The sequence below is a fragment of the Plectropomus leopardus genome, chromosome 7 (assembly GCF_008729295.1).
Source record: "Plectropomus leopardus isolate mb chromosome 7, YSFRI_Pleo_2.0, whole genome shotgun sequence".
In the NCBI taxonomy this organism is placed as follows: Eukaryota; Metazoa; Chordata; class Actinopteri; order Perciformes; family Serranidae; genus Plectropomus; species Plectropomus leopardus.
This window is the reverse complement of record NC_056469.1, coordinates 5,235,595-5,254,382: the sequence shown is the minus strand read 5'-3', so window position 1 is coordinate 5,254,382 and position 18,788 is coordinate 5,235,595. Positions and strand designations below refer to the sequence as shown.

At 39.8% G+C, this 18,788-nt stretch overlaps 1 protein-coding gene across 1 annotated transcript in view; it reads left to right on the top strand.

Annotated features, from left to right (window-relative positions):
- Positions 1-18,788, top strand: part of cep192 (centrosomal protein 192) — a 41,214-nt gene that overhangs the window by 5,279 nt on the left and 17,147 nt on the right. Inside the window, exons 11-37 of the mRNA XM_042489347.1 lie at positions 383-597; positions 1,266-1,388; positions 1,942-2,097; positions 2,970-3,255; positions 3,365-3,514; positions 3,632-3,696; positions 4,361-4,585; positions 4,926-5,064; positions 5,189-5,271; positions 5,373-5,663; positions 6,132-7,011; positions 7,212-7,329; positions 7,610-7,766; positions 8,228-8,918; positions 9,070-9,261; positions 10,075-10,223; positions 10,321-10,551; positions 11,842-11,967; positions 12,843-12,980; positions 13,109-13,172; positions 13,474-13,613; positions 14,371-14,463; positions 14,750-14,868; positions 16,380-16,577; positions 17,017-17,107; positions 18,059-18,238; positions 18,438-18,698. Coding sequence (XP_042345281.1) covers positions 383-597; positions 1,266-1,388; positions 1,942-2,097; positions 2,970-3,255; positions 3,365-3,514; positions 3,632-3,696; positions 4,361-4,585; positions 4,926-5,064; positions 5,189-5,271; positions 5,373-5,663; positions 6,132-7,011; positions 7,212-7,329; positions 7,610-7,766; positions 8,228-8,918; positions 9,070-9,261; positions 10,075-10,223; positions 10,321-10,551; positions 11,842-11,967; positions 12,843-12,980; positions 13,109-13,172; positions 13,474-13,613; positions 14,371-14,463; positions 14,750-14,868; positions 16,380-16,577; positions 17,017-17,107; positions 18,059-18,238; positions 18,438-18,698 — 5,561 coding nt within the window. The remainder of the gene's footprint in view (positions 1-382; positions 598-1,265; positions 1,389-1,941; positions 2,098-2,969; positions 3,256-3,364; positions 3,515-3,631; positions 3,697-4,360; positions 4,586-4,925; positions 5,065-5,188; positions 5,272-5,372; positions 5,664-6,131; positions 7,012-7,211; positions 7,330-7,609; positions 7,767-8,227; positions 8,919-9,069; positions 9,262-10,074; positions 10,224-10,320; positions 10,552-11,841; positions 11,968-12,842; positions 12,981-13,108; positions 13,173-13,473; positions 13,614-14,370; positions 14,464-14,749; positions 14,869-16,379; positions 16,578-17,016; positions 17,108-18,058; positions 18,239-18,437; positions 18,699-18,788) is intronic.

Below are 18,788 nucleotides of genomic sequence, written 5' to 3'. Positions count from 1 at the left end.
TCTATTTTTGTTGTCTTTTAATTTATCTTTTAATTTATTCTGTCTTGATTGTATTTGATTCGGTTATAAGTGGTATTATCTGTGTGTCTACTGCTTTTATCTTTGAATTGTATATACTCCTTTTAGTATGGGTTGTTATTGTTATTTTGTTTTGAAGTTGTTTTTCTCTTGTTTAATGGTACTATTAATTTTGTCTGGCCTTAGTTTGGCATTATTGTTACTCTTACTGTTATGTTTTCTCTGCAGAAACTAAATAAAGTTATTATTATTATATTATTATTATTATTACTATTATTACAGACTATACAGCTGGCCAACCATTCGAGTCTGTCTCAGATCTTCAGGTAACTTCTTGTTTGTTTTGTGTCATTGTGTAACTCAGGGGATGGAGGAGGTGGAGATGGGAGCAGTGGAAGTGAGGAAAGTGGAAATGACGGAGGAGTCTCGACCATCCCTTTACCAACGACTGGCGTCCAGACCACCTATGATGTCCTGCGTGGGCTGGGGATTGTGGGGAGCAGTGCTGTTGGTGAGGATGAAGATGGTGATCTGGATCTGCCAGCACATGGCAGGAAAAGTCTTTCCAGACATACTGAGGTAAGAATGAGGATCACTACTGGTACTTTGACTAATACAGGTGTAACTGACAATATTGGCTCCATTTCATCTAGCAGCGAGGTGGCTCATCAGAGCAATAGGAACAGAGGTATCGCTAATGACAACTTGGCTTAATCTGCAGTGAGTTTATTTTTGCAGTTTTTGAGATTTCATGAACAATTTATTATTACTATAATTATTTTTTTAATTATATATTTTTTAGCTGTGACAAGGTCCAAACAGATAGTTCTCATTAATAGCCTTATTTGTCCACACCTTCTGCAAACCACAGATACAACAAAAGCCAAAAAGGACCAAGAAAGTTCAAATAAGTAAAGATTTAAACATAGAAAAACACATTTTAAAAAGGAAAAAAACAGACTTCATAAATAAAACCAGGATGTTGGGGCATGTCTTCATGATGCTTTAGTCAGTTTACAGACAAGGATGTGAAAACCATAAAAAGAATTAGAATAAAATTAAATAAATTCACTTTAAATAAATGAAGAATATAAAGCTATAATATACTCCATCCAGCTTTCCTTTCTTTTTAAAATCACACACAATTTAGTGCAAATATTCATTTTTTTATACCACACATACTCTGTGTTTGCACTCATTATGTGGATATTGTATAGTTTTTGCTTGATTTACACAATGTTTTCCAGATGGGCGACCGTGTGGGTCCTGTAGGAACAGGAGAAGCCAGCTCTTCTTTTGGAGCATCAGGGGCGACTCAAAGACTTTCTCCCATCAACTGGAGCATGGTCCTGGACCGACAGGAAGCACTGGTGAGCACAGATGCATGACAGCTCTAATGTAACTGCAATAGCCCGGCTGGTGGGCATTTGAATCTGTTTACGCCATATGGTTTACGCTATAAACTCATTTATTTAAAAAAAAATGTCATGATGTTCCTCTTCTATTTTTATTACTTTCAGTGAGTGTAGGTGATACTTTGCTTTTATTTTAAGGGAAATGGAGTAAATATGTAGACTAGCTACAGTCCACCTAATGAGTGAGATAGATCTTTATGATTTTAATGTTAGATTTGGGGTAAAGTATCACTTCTAAAAAATATTGTTCCTAAATCAAAAACGGCCTGTTGTTGTTTATGTGCTGTTATAGTTTGTGTGCCTGTTTTTTACTGAGTAACATAAACCCCAATGATTTTAACTATGTTGTAATACAAACCATATATGCTTTTGCTACTTCATGTGAGTGATAACTCGATTAACAGTAGAACACAGTAATAAAAAAGTCGACTAAATTAAAAGCTGCAAAGATAAAAATACTAATAATATAAGGTTCTGTTTGTTAATGTGGTTCTGATTTGAATGCCAGGATGCCATGGAGAGCACAGAGTCTGGGCCCACTGTTGACCGACTGTTGGACTCAGTCTACCTGAGAAGTGGAGCTGGACTCAGAAGACCTCAGGAATCGGCAAACCCAAATTTCTCCCACCTTCAAGGCACCCAGGGGAGCTTCCACCTCTCCCAGGTACAATTTATAATACATACAGTTGTGTGCAAAAATCTTAGGCCACCATACATTTTTTGTTTAGAGAAGTTGTAATGGGGACATAATATGTACATTTATTGCTTAGTCTCTTTATAAAGATAAGAATACAGAGAACATATACGATGTTTTTAAAACAGCAAAAAAGTCAAAACAAAATGGCTTCTTCAGACTGAAGTCAATATTTAGTGTGAAACATGGAATCATACAACCATAACAAAAGGTAGCTCTAACAATCAATATTGAGCTTTGGACATGTCTTGAATGCTACCTGGTATAAATACACTAGATTAGTATTTTAAATCTCATATTGCCTAAGAGAGTTCAAGACATGCTAAGTGGAAATTGAGGTCACAGTAAATATCTGCAGCCTAATGAGATTGTTTTGCTCTGAAATATTAGCATTTTTAATATTGTATTACTGGTTGTATTCTAGTGAAAAGACTACTGAGAAATAAATATGTATGGTCATTATAACCTTGCTAAAATAAAGTTCAAAGTGTCCAAGACTTTTGCACAGTACTGTATATAGCTATTCATTCAGTCATTCATTCATGTGCAAAGAAAAAAGAATATGGGAAGTCTCATGGCTGGTTTGGGCTTTGGCAAATCTTCACCTACTGGCAAAGTGCATGGAGAAGGCAATCTTGAAAATACAGTCTAACAGAATGGAGTATTACCTAGACCTCATCAACATTACTTTCTGAGTGTGACGGCCCCATTGTAAAGTCTTCGCTGTAACGGATGTAACATGTCTCTGTGCACTTTTTTTTTTAAAGCTATCAAGTACAAATATCAAGCAAAGTTTCAGTGTTATGCAGCATATATACATTTGTCACGTCACCCACCATTAGGTGCTGCTACCAGAATGTGGTGACAATGACGAGGATGATGATGATGATGAGGATGATGGAATAGATGTGCCTGATGGTGCCAGACCTACCTTGGGCTTAAGGGGAGGGCCTTGTGGTGAATTGACTCCTGCAGATGTCTCAGACAGCACCAGTGAGGACGACAACTGTCCCCTTTCCACCTCCCTGGAACCAAAGTATTTCTCCCAGAGCTTCCACCAGGAACAAGACGATTCCGATGATGGCTGGAACCACTGCCCAGACAACCTGGAGCTTGAGTTTCAACAAGGTTGGCGCTTTCTTTGATGGTTAGATGAGACATTTACTGAGCTGATAGTAGGTACTCATACATGTTGTTGCATGGTGTGATATGTTAACTGCATTGCTTGTCTCTTCAGGTGCTGATGCTACACATGGTGTGGTGTATCAGAATGAAGAAGGGCAGTGGGTGACAGATCTGGCGTATTACTCCTCCTTTGAGAAGGAGGTTGATGGGAAGACGTCAGAGAATGTCAACCAGTTTCAGACAGAGGACTTTGTTCCTGCCTGTATGTACTAAGTCCACAGCTCTATTGTAACACTTTAAAATTGCTGTTACATAGTTTTTATGTTTTTGTAAAATACCATGTATAAATATGCTTTGGGTTAATTTTCCTTTTTTGCAGGTAATGCTATGGAAAAGATAGCTAAGGATCAAGAGGAATTTGAAAAGGAGCACCAATTCATGCAGGTACACGATTGTGCCCTTTTACTGTTCTTGTTTTGATTTTTTTTCTCATTTTTTTACTTTTTAGACAACAGCTTTTCAGGTCCAAGTCACATTGAAAGAAACTACAGTTACCGCACACTAAAATATTACAAAAATTCACTTGGGATATATTGTGTATCAGAATTAAGTTTAAATTTAATTAATGCTTATTTAAAAGAGACACAACATATTAATGAACATCAGCATAAAATATTAATGTCAGTATGCTGGAATTAGCAGGACTGCTAATTTACATCTGTAGTCCCTTGGCAGGTAAGAGCAATAGAAATATTAAGGAAAAAATGAAATGAAAAAAAAAAACAAAAACAGCAACAATTCATACAGAGGACAGAAATGCAGTAACAGTGGCAATGTAAACTGTATGGCATAAAGTGCACCGTGCAAAGTGCCTTATCTATGTGCAAGGTGCAAAATTCAACACTTATGTTGCACACACGTATCATAGATCACTGGATAAAAAATCAAGTAGTTATATTGTAGATACAGTGCATAAGAAGATAATCCAATGAATATTACCTCCATATTGTAAGAGAAGACACTAAGATACCCCTAAAAGTCTTAGCCACACTATCTTTTGTAAAGCACGGCCTCTTGTGGTTTATTGTGAGTACTGCTGTTCACACAGGAGGAGAAGATTGAGCCAGCCTGCAGCAACAACACCTTTAACAGCGACTCCTCTTGGAAGGTCCCCACTACAAGCCACATCCTGATGAGGGCCTCCCAGGTCTCCTCAGAGTTTAACCAGGCAAACCAAAGTTACCTGCGTCTGACTTTCGGTCAATTTTTTGGACAACGCTCTGAAGCCCTGGGCTGTCTGGGCAGCACTGAGGATGTGGATGGGGTCAAAAGGGTCAGTAAAAGTTGGTTTCTTTCTTCAGTTGGTACAGAAACTAAAAATGTGCTTTCTTTCAGTCTCTGTGGGGTATTTCGATTATGCATAAAATCGTAGAAGGACTATACAGGTAGTGTATGATCATTGACCAGGTCTAACTGCCAGTGTTTTTTTTCGTTTGCAGAAATCAGCTTGAATAACTATGACAGCACTAAAGACTGTATCTCAGCTCATTTTTAGTCAAATTCTAACAGACTAATGGTGTAAAGTTTAGGTTGCATTTACTTGTGCCTTTGCCTTAGCTTTTAAAGTCCTTTTAACTGTGATATTAATTAAAATGTTGTCTTTGTTCCTCTAGCCATCCTTCGGTTACATCATTACCTCTCCAGAGAAAAGGGAGCCATTTCCCCTTCTTGATCCGTCAGAGTTCTCAGCAACAGACTCTCCTCACAATGACACTGTGGAGCTCAGTGAAGCAGACAAAACACTCAACCCAGGTGTGTTCACACGACTGCAGATGCTGAAGTATCACTTTGTACACTCACACAGCAGCACCTGATGTTTTCTGTTTGTCCTCTTTTAAAATGATTTACACTGTGCTTTTCTGACTCTTCCCTGCAGAGGACCTGGACAAAACTCTTGAGGCACCAGGTGAACGGATATCGCCAAAAGGTCATCCTGATCCAGAACCATGTGAACAGGAGGTACAGGGACTTTTTGATTATGTTTGTATTTCAATATCTCCATGTAGGTTAACATGCACAGCAGAATGGGTTTCTGACATAAAATCACCTCTCCTCTTTAGGACCATACTGGTAGAGCTGCACTGCCAGACCACAGTGAGGCCTCTGGCTCTGAGTCAAGCTTAGGTAACCAAAGCTGTGCGTCCCCCAACAACAACAGCAGCAATCTAATGCTGAGTATCAGCACAATTGCTTCAGCCATTGCTGATGCGTCCATCAGCACCAACCCATCGCAGCTGGCTGCTATGATCATGGAGCTGTCAAAGAGGAATAGGACGAGGAAACGACCTGAGTCCACAGGACCTGTTGGTCCCACTGTTAACTGCACAGAGGAACCACACACAGTTGAACATGTAAGGCTTTGGAATTTTTTTTTTCAAATGTTAGGCTTCTTTTTGATAGTATTTACCTTAATTTGGTCATTACCATGCAGCAAAAAAATGCCCTCAATCTGAGTTTATGTTTTGGTTTCTGTGGAGTTAGAGCAGAAAAATCAAATGGCTTGACCCAAGACTAATGCTCCAACATTTCATATCCTGAAAAATATTGATCCTTCATCTAATTTTTGGTAAAAAGATCTAACTGGAACAAACCAAAAAACATACTTAAAATTCATTTTAATATAATCCCTCTCCTTCTGTAGAGCTTTATGACTAAAATGTTATTTTTTGTGTGTGATTCGAGTAAAGTACCTAAAGAATTATCTGTATAGGTGATGCAGGGATCGGCAACAGTGAAAGTGGGACTTCTTAATTTCTCTTTCTAAATGTTCATCTTGAGGGAGATTTTAAATAAAAAATAATGTTTTGCCCCCTACATAGATCCTCCCTGAGGCAGATCAGAGCATCATACTGGACACACTGCAGAGAAGCGCTTGTGTCGGAGAGCTGAGTGCCTTCGACATGGAGAAATACCTGAAAAAGACTGATGTGTCAGGCAGCACTGATGCCTCTGTGGCACAAACTACCTTTGACCTTACCGGCTGGGCTGACAACCTCAGCAGCTCGCAGAGGAACCCTCAGGCAGGATATCCTGAGGAGCAGGCGAGCTTAGCCCAGCAAGCAGATAGTGAGACTCTACAGAGGCCCACAAGGACAAAACCTGAGGAGAAAGACGGAGGAAGGGAGACAACTTTAAACACTAGCTCGTCTGCAATGCCTCCTCCAAATGCATTATCTTCTTGTCATAAGAGTGACTCAAAAAGAAGCTCTATTCCTCGTCCTCGTACATCTTCAAGCTCTACCAGAAGATCTGTGGGCTCAGGGCAGTCTTCCTCTCTCGCACCTCCTGCAGACAAAATGTCAGCATGTGATAAGTCTCTCTCTTTTACTACAAACACTTGTGGTTCCCTGGGTAGGACCCTGACAGAAAATGGAGTCAAGCCAGGAGAACAAGCATCAGACAACTTAAGGTCGTCCTTAGAACCATCACAGAGTGATAAACGTTCCACTGCCTCACCCGGCTTTCCAAAAACCTCACCAGGCCTGAGAAAAGGGCAGTCAGGTCTGCCTTCTGCGCCACAGAGGGTGAAGAGTACATGTCAGCAGCAGCAGCAGCAGCAGCAGGATGGACAGAGTAACTCTCCAGAGAAGAAACCACCACCCAGGAAAATCATGACTACCCCGCTACCTCGAAGCTCTGTGGAGAAGCATGTTGGCTTCTCTTCTCAAAACACCCAGACTTCACTAGACCCTGCATCTGGTGAGTAACAAGCAGAAATATTGGGCTTCTGATTTAAATAGTACATATGCACCAGTTATCTGGACAGTAATTCTCCTTATTTACACAACAGTAGAGAATTATAACCACCATATTGCACAAAGTAGTAGAAAGTGTTGCCCCTGTGAGAATATTAAGACGACATCATAAATGTGGATGTTAACAATAACTTTGTTTCTCAGAACTGCTGAAGGGTTTTTCTGAACCTTGTGTGGAGGAGACGCAGTGTAACTTCAGACCGTCCACTTCTCCGCTTACTCACTCCTCTCCAAGTCAGACCTCCATTCCCAGTGCTGATGGGTATGGTATCACATACTCAATATATCAAAAGTATTGAATATTAGTTGTGTTGGTTTTTGTTTTTAAATCAAATGGCAATCTTTTTCTGGCTTCAATTTTAATTCAACCAAAATTGATAAAATTGTTACATGACCAGAACTGTCATTGATTTTAAATATTTATTTTGTTGTCTGGTCTGGTATAATTTAGGTTTCTGTTGTTTAGTTGATAGACATTACTATTGACAGACATGGGACATTAGTGTTTTGAGTCATTATTCATTATTGTGTTGTCTTCCCAGAATGGTGTCGCCTGTGTCGTCTAGTAGCGGTGTTGTTGACAAGCGTCCAGGTTTTGACCTCTCGCCTCAGTCTACCTGCTCCAGCCCGAGTCTCAGCAGGCTCACATACATCTCAATGAATGACTGCACTGTCGTACCTACTCCTGAGAGGCACAAGGTACGGTAGGAAAAAGTTAACCATAGCTAAACTTGGCTGCAAAACCACTGAAAGTTCTATTATTGTTGCATGAGACAAAGGTCTTTGCTTTGTAAAATTAATGTTGCAAAGTGAGGATACTGTCATGGGGGCACTATTCTTGAAAAGTTGGATTTCCATTAGCGCTACCACTCTCAAGCTTTCCGTTATTCAGCTTTTTAGCAGGAAAATCTACAGATTGGCTCTCATAATGGGCCGGGTTGGTGCAGGTTTTACAAAAAACACTGACCTCTGCATCACTGGTTATTATAGTGCAGAATCAAATGTTGAAGATGTATTGAGGAGAACATGCTTTCTCTGACCTAAACAGATAAAACAGTTCATTTTGTTTTTGTGTTACTGGTGAAATGGTTGTAGTTGTGTGTTGATCCTGATTGTGGCATTTATTGTCTCAGTTTGTTCTTTTTTTTTGCAATCCACAGAATAACTGTAGCATGGCACTGAGCACCACCATCGTCAGAATCAGTCCAACTCCACCTGTGGAAGCAGATACACAGTCTGACCTCAACATTCTTGGCCTGGCCAAAAGCCTAGACCAGGTGCAACCACAGCATTCAAAAAGTCTGGACCCACTACCAGCACAGCAGTGTAAAAGCCCGGAGCCCCCACGTAGTGCCTCTGGTCTGAGCTGTTCTCGCAGCCAAAGTGAGTGTAACTACCATCACCCCGGAGACAGGACTGGTGATGTTTCAGCAGGCTGCAGGAGCCACAAGCACCAATCTGAGTCCAATGTCCGGCAGCTCACTAAAGTCGACTCAGGCTACTGCAGTAATGTGAACATTCAGCAAACCAGCAGCACTGCAGCTCCTCAGAGCTCCCAGCAGTGGGGAGCTGCAAGCTCAGTGTCATCGTCGATGTATGCTAATAGCCTCAGCATGCCTCCGTCCTACTCATCAGAGGGGCTTCACTATGTGCCCATCCCCAGCTTTAAGCCCCAATGTGCCGGCTTGATTGACCTTCCGCACCAAGCAGATATGCAGTCCCTCCTCACTGGACGTTCTCTTTTCAACCCCCATCTGGCTCAGCAGTATTTGGCACCTGAAGCTCCATTGCATCCTGCTGCTTATAATGTAGGACCAACAGGAAACGGTCTGTTTGGTGTGTCCTCTACAGGTATGTATTTTTTGTCTTTTCCTTTCACAAGTAAAGGTGCTGTGTTGTGTATTACTAAACAATAAATACCCAGAAACATACTGATAATGATGCAACATGAGGGTGAAACCTATAAAAATACTTCCGCCTTCTCTTCCATTTTCTTTTCAAGGCATACCCAACAGTGATCTCACAGTGAGACATGTCCATCCCACATCAGGTCCTCTGGGAATTTCTGGGTCGGCTGGGTGCCATCACCTCCCTAGACCCCATCAGGGCCAGCAGGACATGGGGATGATGGGAAAGCCTTTCGGTCAATATGGTGCAGAGCCCCTGGTGGCAGGTGGTCTTGAGGAACTGAGAGGTAGCAGTGTTATGGGTGTTGTTAAAAAAGTTAAATTCCTCTACCCATTTTAATATACAGAGTACACTCTTTAAATTATGGAAAGTATTTGATATGACTGTTGTTTCATTAATATTCTTTGGTATACATTGGGTAATCATATATGTGGGCAGCAGTTTAAGTACAGGGTACAGTGGTCATGTCAACATACCATAGTTCCAAGGCCACTTAGTCTGCAAGGTGTCTCAGTTTTGACTTGTGTTCCAGCTCCATTGTGTAGAACTTAGAAGAATACAGAAAAATACAGCAGGCAAGGTCCTTCCATAATTACATCTCTTCTGGTCCACTACTGACTTGGTGTCTCATTCCTCACATAAAACAGTTAAAAGAAACGTTCCTACACGATAAAGCACAGTCAAAAACTCATTTCAATCTGCACCTAAGCAGACTTCTTGTCATCTTCTAGCACCACATCATCCCATCCTCATTTGTAATGTGCTCTAAACTGCCTTACAGCATCATAGCTGTGGTACGCAGTTTAGCCTGCATTCTAACAGAAATATTATAATATGTACTACTATACACCATTCAGAATATACAGAAACTGTTATGTAAACCTAAATAAAATTAGAACCGATATTATATGTCATATACCAATACAAACTTTTTTTACCAGGTATAATATATGTGATCAAGTGGCCCCTACAAAGAGACAAAATCCTTTTCATCAGAAAATTGCAACAAACAGTGTACTCTTACAGTATACTTACCACTTTCTGCATGGAGGGACATTATTTCTTGTATCAGATATTACTATTCTACTGTCATCTTCAGGCCAAGTGGTGGTGCCGGAAGAACTGCGGTTTCCTCACACCTGCTGTGTGGGCATCGCTTCACAGACCTCCCTCAGCCTCTTCAACCCCTCTGAGAGATGGCAGCAAGTGTCAATCACTGTCACCAGCCTGGCCATTGATGGAGAGAAGGTCAGCAAACAGAATGACGACTAATGTTAAACATGAGCGATCATAAAATATCTCCCCAAACCAGTACTCATTTAATCATCGCTTTTCTTCCCTACAGGTGGATTGCTTGCCGTACCAGTGGCTCATAGTGAAAAACAAGACAATCATTGCCCCCAAGAGTACAGAGGAGCAGAAGGTGTTGTTCATCCCTCCACAGGCTGGTGTCTACCAGTGTGTCTTCAGCGTTTGCTCCTGGCCTGCATCTGCAGAGACAGAGGTTGCTGCTAGAGCTAACATCTTTGCTAAAAGGGTGGTGCTGGTTGCCATAGCAGAGAATCCTGCACTAGAGGTAAGGGCTTCGAGTGCAAAGATCATTCACACTATTAAAACTTTGGTATTGTTTAAGCTGGACATTATTTTTCCATGCTTTTCAGTGGAACTGATTAATGGAGACAACATCGTAGTAGGTTCGTTTCCTTAAAGGTGTCAAACATTTAGAATTCTAATGTGATATCAGAGGCAAAACAAGCACATTTGTGGAAGTAAGCTGATGGTGCGCAAATACTCCAAGTGGTTACATTGAGACCTGTTTTTGGGCTACCGGCTGCAGCACTCTCTCTCAATACAATTTGTTGCCTCCATTAGTCACAAATAAAAGGGTTTAGGATAACCGAAGTTACTCTTTAACCAAAAATAGCATAAGAAATAAGGCAAAGTAAAATACTTTTGGTATGAGATTCATGTATCAGCATAGGGTCTTGTTGAAGAAATGTGAGTAAATCTGTCAGCAGATTTGCACATAAAACACCATGAACTGAAAACCTACCCTGGATTCATGAGCGCTGCGGAAAACTTCAATTTGATCGTAGGCTCGTGTGTAAGTTCACGAAAGCCAATCAGTCGTAAAGTGCCAGTGCGCTCCCAATAGTCATATATTTGCATACATCCCAACCCATGAATATCCATATAAGGAAATGGAAATGACTTTGGATGGTGCATCCTGTCGCCTGCGAACATACTGCAAACAAGGAAAGAGAGAGGGAGAAAGAAAAACTTTTCCTAAGGCTGGGATTGAAGTTATTTTGGGTGGAGTTGAGAAAAATATTTTATTTTCATCTGTTAGTAGCACAGTGGTGTGACAGTAAATCAATATATGTAAATTTCAACATATATTCTAAATAATATAAGATAGTTTGATAGATATATATCATCTCCCATGTCAGCTAAATGTGTTATATTTCTACTCGTTTGTCATGTTTAACTTGCATGTTTTAAGTACATCTGGGTATATTGTGAACATAACAGCAAAATACAATTTAAAATTGTAATTTCTAATAATGACAAGCAGTATTTATGTACATTCGTTATGGACACAAGCTCTATGAGTGGTGTAGGTATAGATTTCGTTAGTACCTTACCTTAGTACAGATCAGAGCTACTAACATATTGATGAATGCCAGAACACACACATCGTTCTGCTCATGTTTTATGAATGAGAACCTTTGTGTTTTACCGCATATGTAGAAGTGAAGTTCCTTGTCATACTGTCTTAGTCCCACCTTTTCTCAGTGACCAATAAATGAAATAAAATATGTTGCATTATATGTAAGACAGGATCTCATTCATCTTTGATTCTCAGGTTGAAGTAAGCAAATCTGGCTGTCTTGATTTTGGAGACCTTCCAGCAGGTAGTGCCAAATCTCTTCCTCTCAAACTGCTCAACAGGACTCATGCTACAGTGCCCATCCGTCTGGTCATCAGCGCAGTGAGTCAACAGACATTTCTACATATTCTTAGACCACCTACAGGCTCACTGTACTGATCTACAGCAGTGCTACACTGCCCTCCAGTGGCAGCTGTGTGGTCCCTGCAGGTTACAACTGTGACTGTGATTTAAAATGTGGCTTCTAAAGTGTGTGCAGCAGGGTTGAAGACACTGTGTGAACTTTGGTACAGAATACTTTCTTAGCTAGGGTTCATTTCTAAGCTTCATCAAAGTCAATGGCTAAGGTTGGGCAACAAGGACCAGTTCTAGAGAAAACTGGTTTCAAAATTGTTCCAAAGGAATCGTTTGATCTGATTCTGCTCATTAAATTGTGAGTCAAGCATTTTTCTCAGTTAACTTAGCCAGTTCAGCGAATGCATCATATTTTTTCATAACAATAACCAAATGAAACTGTGTGAAATTTTCTGAAAATGTCAAGGAATAGTAGTTTTTTATGTGAAATAAGCATGTGACCTGTTTTAACCCCACACCTCAAAAAATTGCAACTGAGAATCATTAAAATCCAAGTAATACCCAACCCTACTAATGACAAAAAGTTAGTATTATTTGTGTCTTGACCTCACATAGAATAAGTTAAAAAACAAGAACACAATATCATTGAGTGATCTCTTCCTACAGTGGCAATGTTTAAAGAGACATTTAGAGTTATCCAAACACTAGATGCAATTGGTCCTAAATCCAGGATAAATCTGGTCTACATGTTTCTTAACTTTGAGGGTGGTCTTGGGAGAAAATGAAATAGCTATCTGAAAACTTATCCTTGCCTTGTTTTACCATGCAAAACAGCATTAACACAGCAGTGGGTATAACAGCCTTTATCTCTATAGTTTACATTTTTCATCTTCTCCCTCTAGAATGCTACAGCATGGCGATGCTTCACCTTTTCCAAGCATCCTACCATTACATCTGAGGCCACACAGCAGGCTGGACACATGGCACCAGTGTCCTCTCCCTCAGTGATGAATCATGTGATGCATGCTAGCTACGGAGAGGTTAGATTTCCCAAATTCATTACAACCTTATTGATCATCTTGGTCACTTTTATGATTATTTTGCTTTGCATTTTCAGCCCATGAAGTGCATGATAAAAATGATACGTTTTTCACTTTTTTTTTTTCAGAATCCACAAGGTTTCATGGTCTGGGTTAATTTCAAGGCCCCAGAGAAGTACACAGTCTCTTCAGGTAAATGACCTGGATTGAACACACAAGTTACACTTTCTGATCACATCTCCTGCCTGCCTTGAAGTGCTGTCTCAGTCCCTTTTCCTCTACTTGCAGTTTTAATACTCATGGAACTAAAGTTACAGCCAATAACTACTGTTTTCCTCATTTTATTTTATTTAGTTATTTATTAGTTGGTTTTTTTTCTTTTCTTTTTCTGTGTTGGCAAATATTTGGCCAAACTCTGCCAGCGGAAACATCAATAATCTTAGTGATTGGGATTATTAGATTTGTGCTCACCCTAACTCTTTGTGCTTGTCAGGAGAGCTTGGTCCAGCTGATGAGTACAATGCTCGGGTGGACATTGAAGTGGACTCACCGGGTCCTAGTCATGTGATCAGGAGTATACCCCTCAGGGCCAGGTCGGGAACTGCAAGGGTACATGCTCCTAAAGACTTGCAGGTATTCAAACTACCATTTTACTTTTTTCAGACTGATATTGTAGCTCTGCATACCACCACATTGCAAAGACATTGTTATGTATGTCTTGTGACAAGTAAGTTTGTTGCAATAAGAAATCCATGTACCAGCACAATCTTAAAAAAAAAAAAAGAGGTAAAAAGATAGTAGATGGAATAGTAATTGGTCTCAGCGAAGCCCACACAGGGACTATTCTGATTATCAGTCACTGACTTGGGCAATAATGCTGATCAGTTACTTTGGATTTCTGTGTTAAGTTCAGTGAGCCTCTAACTCCAACAATTTCCAGATTAGTCGGTTCAGTCTTAAAGGTGAGACGGGCTTGGCTGTAGAGAGGGAACATCTTGTAATTGTAAAACAATGACTCATACAAATATACAAAAGGCTAATTCTGAATTCGTCAGAGCCAAAATGGTGATAATGTGAGCAAACAGCTGCAGGCAGGCAGATGAAGGATGAGTCATGAACTTGCAGACTACTTTTAAGCCTTTCTTGCTTTGTTATCTGATGTCAGAGACTGTATTTAAAGTGTATGTAGCAGTCTATCTGTAGATTAAAATCAGATCTTGCCTTATATCATGTCAAAATTCTTTCAGAAATGAAATTGTTAGATTAATTATAAATAAATTCAGTTGCATTTGACAAAGTTTCATGTCTTTTTATGGTGCTTCATTCCTTGTTCAACTTTTCTCGGCCTCCGAAGAGTTGCCAGTCTTCTGTTTTTTGTGCTACTTTTCAGACTGTCAGCCTGTCTGCTCCGCTGGGTAAATCCAGTCAACAGATGCTGCCATTAAAGAATGCAGGAAACATTGATGTGCAGCTAAAACTCAAGGTAATTCTGACATTTACTTTTCTTATTAGATCTGGGGCTTGGCTAAGCCTCTGTGACATTTTGGGCTCTGACTGTGGCACACACAGTGGGGATTCAATGATATTTTGCTCCTGTTTTTCTTGGGTTTTTTTTCCTTTGTGTCTCTACTTTCAATTTCTTCACCATCTCTTTCTCCTTTTTGTCTTCCAACATTTAACTTACTGTTGTTCTACCATCTCATACCTACCTTTGCCTTTTCTTTTCACTCATATTCCCCCTCATGTCTGTCTTTGATTTCTGTCTATAGATCAGTGATGCCGAGGAAAGTTTCTCTGTGACACCTGATGAACTGCTTCTGAGAATAGGAGAGGAGCAAGGCATCGAGGTCTCCTTCAAAGCACAGGGCAGCAGGAAATACCGAGAAAGGTATACAAACCACAGCTGTATCCATCCACTCTATGTTAGGAGTAAGATGATCAGAGAAAACTAGTTAACACGGCATGGGGAACCTCAAACTTTGATCATCTGTATGCAGGGCTTTACCAATTACCAATCAAATTTTTGAGTTTCAACATTAGACTGCTCAGCTTTTTTTGCATGTCTATTCATCCTATACACTGTGTTTTCCTCCACAGTTGCCCATAAAGATTTGATATTTAATAAATATTATGACTGTTCGACTTTTTGTAGAATCAGATTCCAGTGGTGGCTGCGTAGAATTGTTTACTACTCATGTAATTCAAACATTTCAAATAACTCCAGAGCAAAGTTCAAAAGTCAAAATTTATAGAGAAAACAAAGTAAATAATTCCCTAAATGTATTATTTGTTTTTGTTGTAACAAAATATTATTCTATATTTTCTATTTGTTGGCATTTAGCCTTTAAAAACTAACATTCACACAGCAGTTAAAGAACTGTTTGCTCTTGTGCTTGCCGCACACAAAGGCAGGCATGCAACCACATTAACAGGGAGGTCTAACAGCACCATAAATTACATTTATTCTTTAATTTTGTTAGAGGATTTTTAAATATATTTTCCAGGGCGATGGCATCAAAAAATAAGACAGGAGACATTTAAAGCTTCATTCAAAAACCTCAGTAGAAGCTCAAAATGTAAGAAAACCACATTTGGGAGAGCCCTTTTTTAAATTTGTTACCACACTTTAAATTTAAATGTGCCCATATGTATGACAGACTTATGACAAAATATTTTTGAGAAAGGAAAGCCATTAACTTTTAATGTCACATCCTTGCACCCAGAGACCAAACAAAACTGAAAGTGACACCAAAATAAGACCTTTCAAAAGTACAACTATTCTTGTTTACAGAGTTGAATAGTATTTTTGTATAAATGAGAACCTTTATGCATACTTTAAGGGAAAAAAATGCTTCATGTGCTCTATCACTACTGTAGAAGCAGTTGTTATTTTTGTCAGGATTTTTCAAGCCTCATTACTTTTATCACGTTTGTCTTTTGTCTATTTTGTTTGCAAAATGTGTCAAGAAAGGTTGATGCCTTGTCTTTCACAGCAAACCAAATTTACCTATGGCTACAAATGAAGTAACCTTAACTTAGGCTGTCACCTCCACATCAGTCCAAATTCTACCAAAAAAGCACCGTAACAGTCCTGTTGTGGGGATTAAAGTAACAAAGTCACTTCAGTACATGCAAATGTGTACACCTATTTCCATCCCCAGTTGCATGCTTCTTATCTGTTTGTGTGACAATGTAATGTTTTGGCATTTACAGATATGCTTTGCTGTTTTTTTCCATACCAGATTTAATCAGACAAATACATTTTGATATAATACACTTGGTATGCTTAAAGGAACTGTTTAGTTTTGGGTTATATCCTTTAATATCCCACAACATGTCACAAGTTCACATCTTGGCTCTCTAACAAGGATTAACTTGGTTGCGCTTGTTGTGTTGCAGCCTTCTCACCATCTTGGTGCTGCCATCAGGGCCTCAGTATGAGGTAACCCTGAAAGGAGAAGTTGTCCCAGAGGACTCTGGGAAACCTGCCATTCCCTCCGCTGCTGTCTTTGGTCCTGGTGTGGCCAGTGATGTTCCACCGATCCTCTCTAATAAACAGTTCGTGGCCTGGGGAGGGGTCACTCTGGGACGAGCTGTGTAAGCAACTTTTCAGTTTTTCAATCATTTCATTATTGTTCAGAAAAAAATACACTTTTATAGGTATCAATTATTCATTGGCAAGTAATCAATAAAAAAACCTCAATGCCCAATGGTCCACCTTATTCTATTAAGGCTTGTATAATCTTATTCATGAGAAGGGACAGAGGGTGTCTAAAGGGAGTGTTGTTTCTCTGAAGCTATTTCAACATAATGCGCAATTTATTTATACTCATTGAGTGGAGGTAAAGTACAGACAGCAATAAGAAATCCCCCAAAGAACAGATGCATTCTTTAAAGGTTTAGCTGGATCCAGGTTTGACTTCTACTCAAATTAGGACATTTAGATAATGTTCTTAAATCAAAGATATAACATTAGACACTGAACTCCCGTACACTAATCGTTACCAAACAACTAACAGCTGCCATTGTTTTTCAGCCAACAGAAGCTGGTTCTAAGAAACAACTCCACCACCACCACACAGCAGCTACGGCTGCTTATTCGTGGTCAAGACCAGGACTGTTTTCAGGTAGAGTGCTATGTTTGAAAATTGATCTCATCTCATTTCTATTCTTCCTTGTTCAGAGTATCCTCACATCATGTCTTTGTGTTTTCTTACATCCTGCTAGGAATCACCTGCAGAGTTTTTCATTTCCACAGTGTCTTGTGTTTTTAATCAGCAGTGTACTGCAAATGTTAATAACCAAAAGTGGTTTTATTTCATCAGATTTTTATCATACAACCATTTGAACTGCATAAATACATGTGGCTGAAACCAGATAGAGGAAAGGCCTAAGATAAATGCAGTAATATGGCATTAAAGGAATAATCCACAGATTTAGCGTTGCACTCCCATAGCACTCATCAATGAATCAATTAATTTATTTGTTATGATAGACAACTAAGTCTGTATTCCATACAGCAGAACTAGAGATAATGTCTTTTTTTATTCCTTGCATTATTTTTCCTTGTCAAAACATGGTGTCGACATTACACAAAGCCAGGGTTTAAATAATGGCTCGCATTAACTTTGCTCTGATCAGGATAGTGGAAACAACAATACTTTTATTTTACGTGTAGCCGGGATACTCAGAGCAGAGGATCAACTATCTGCTAGCTAACTGTCACTGTAACCAGGACAAAATGGTGAAGTGCAAATTCAACAAAAAATGGCTATTTATATAAAATTTCACAGCATGGCTAAAACCCATACAAGGTGGTGTATTCAAGGTTTTGTGTATAATATGTACAAAGTTTTCATTGAAGTCACATCCTCAATCTATTGTTTAAAAGATGGTAGATTTGTTTGGCCTCCAATTTAGCAATTTAGGCAACAGGCAAGAAGAGAGGCAAATGAAATTGCTCTTCTTTGGTGACCAGAATTGTATTGATAATTGACACTGTAGATCATTTGACTAATTGCTTAATGAATGTCTTCATTTTTTGATATGTGAAGTATACATACTTATTTCTCCCTCAGCTCCAGAGTATGTTCAGTCCTGAAGAGCGTTTAACCCGACATGGGGAGCTGTCCATTCGTCCCAAAGAGGATGTGACCGTCCACCTGCTCTTTGCTCCCACCAGGGTGGCTTGCATGTTGGCCAAGCTGGAGATCAAACAGTCCGGAGTGCGGCCTTCGCAGCCAGGGATCAAATTCACTGTGAGGATGCAACTGTTTTGGCTCTGTCGTGCACTCTGGTTTCTTTCTCTGTACTCATCTGTCACTTTGCATTTCTCTCACTTATCCCCTTTACATGCTCTCTTCCTTTCCTGCTTCATTTTATTTAAAGTATCTTTGCAATGTTTCTTATTTTCTTTAGAAAAACTTGGGCTTCATTTAAGTTTAGTTCCTATTTCAGATTCCTCTGTCGGGCTACGGCGGGACGAGCAACATCATCCTGGAGGACCAGAGAAAGCAGGCGGACGGCTATGTGGCAGCACTGACTGACATAGCTGTCGGTCGTGTTAGCAAAGTGTGTCTGTGCGTGAGGAACACTGGCTCCAGAGCAGCTTTCATCAAAGCCGTGGCCTTTGCTGATGTGCAGACACGATCAGTTTTGGAGCCCTCTGTCATCAGCCTCGCCCCGTCACAGTTTGTACTCAAGGAGAGGACACAAGAGGTAGGAGAGATGACACAACTGATATGAGCTACACTCTAGTTCAGAAAAAAACACACATCTTTCAAAAAGGTTTCTTTCACAATACACTAG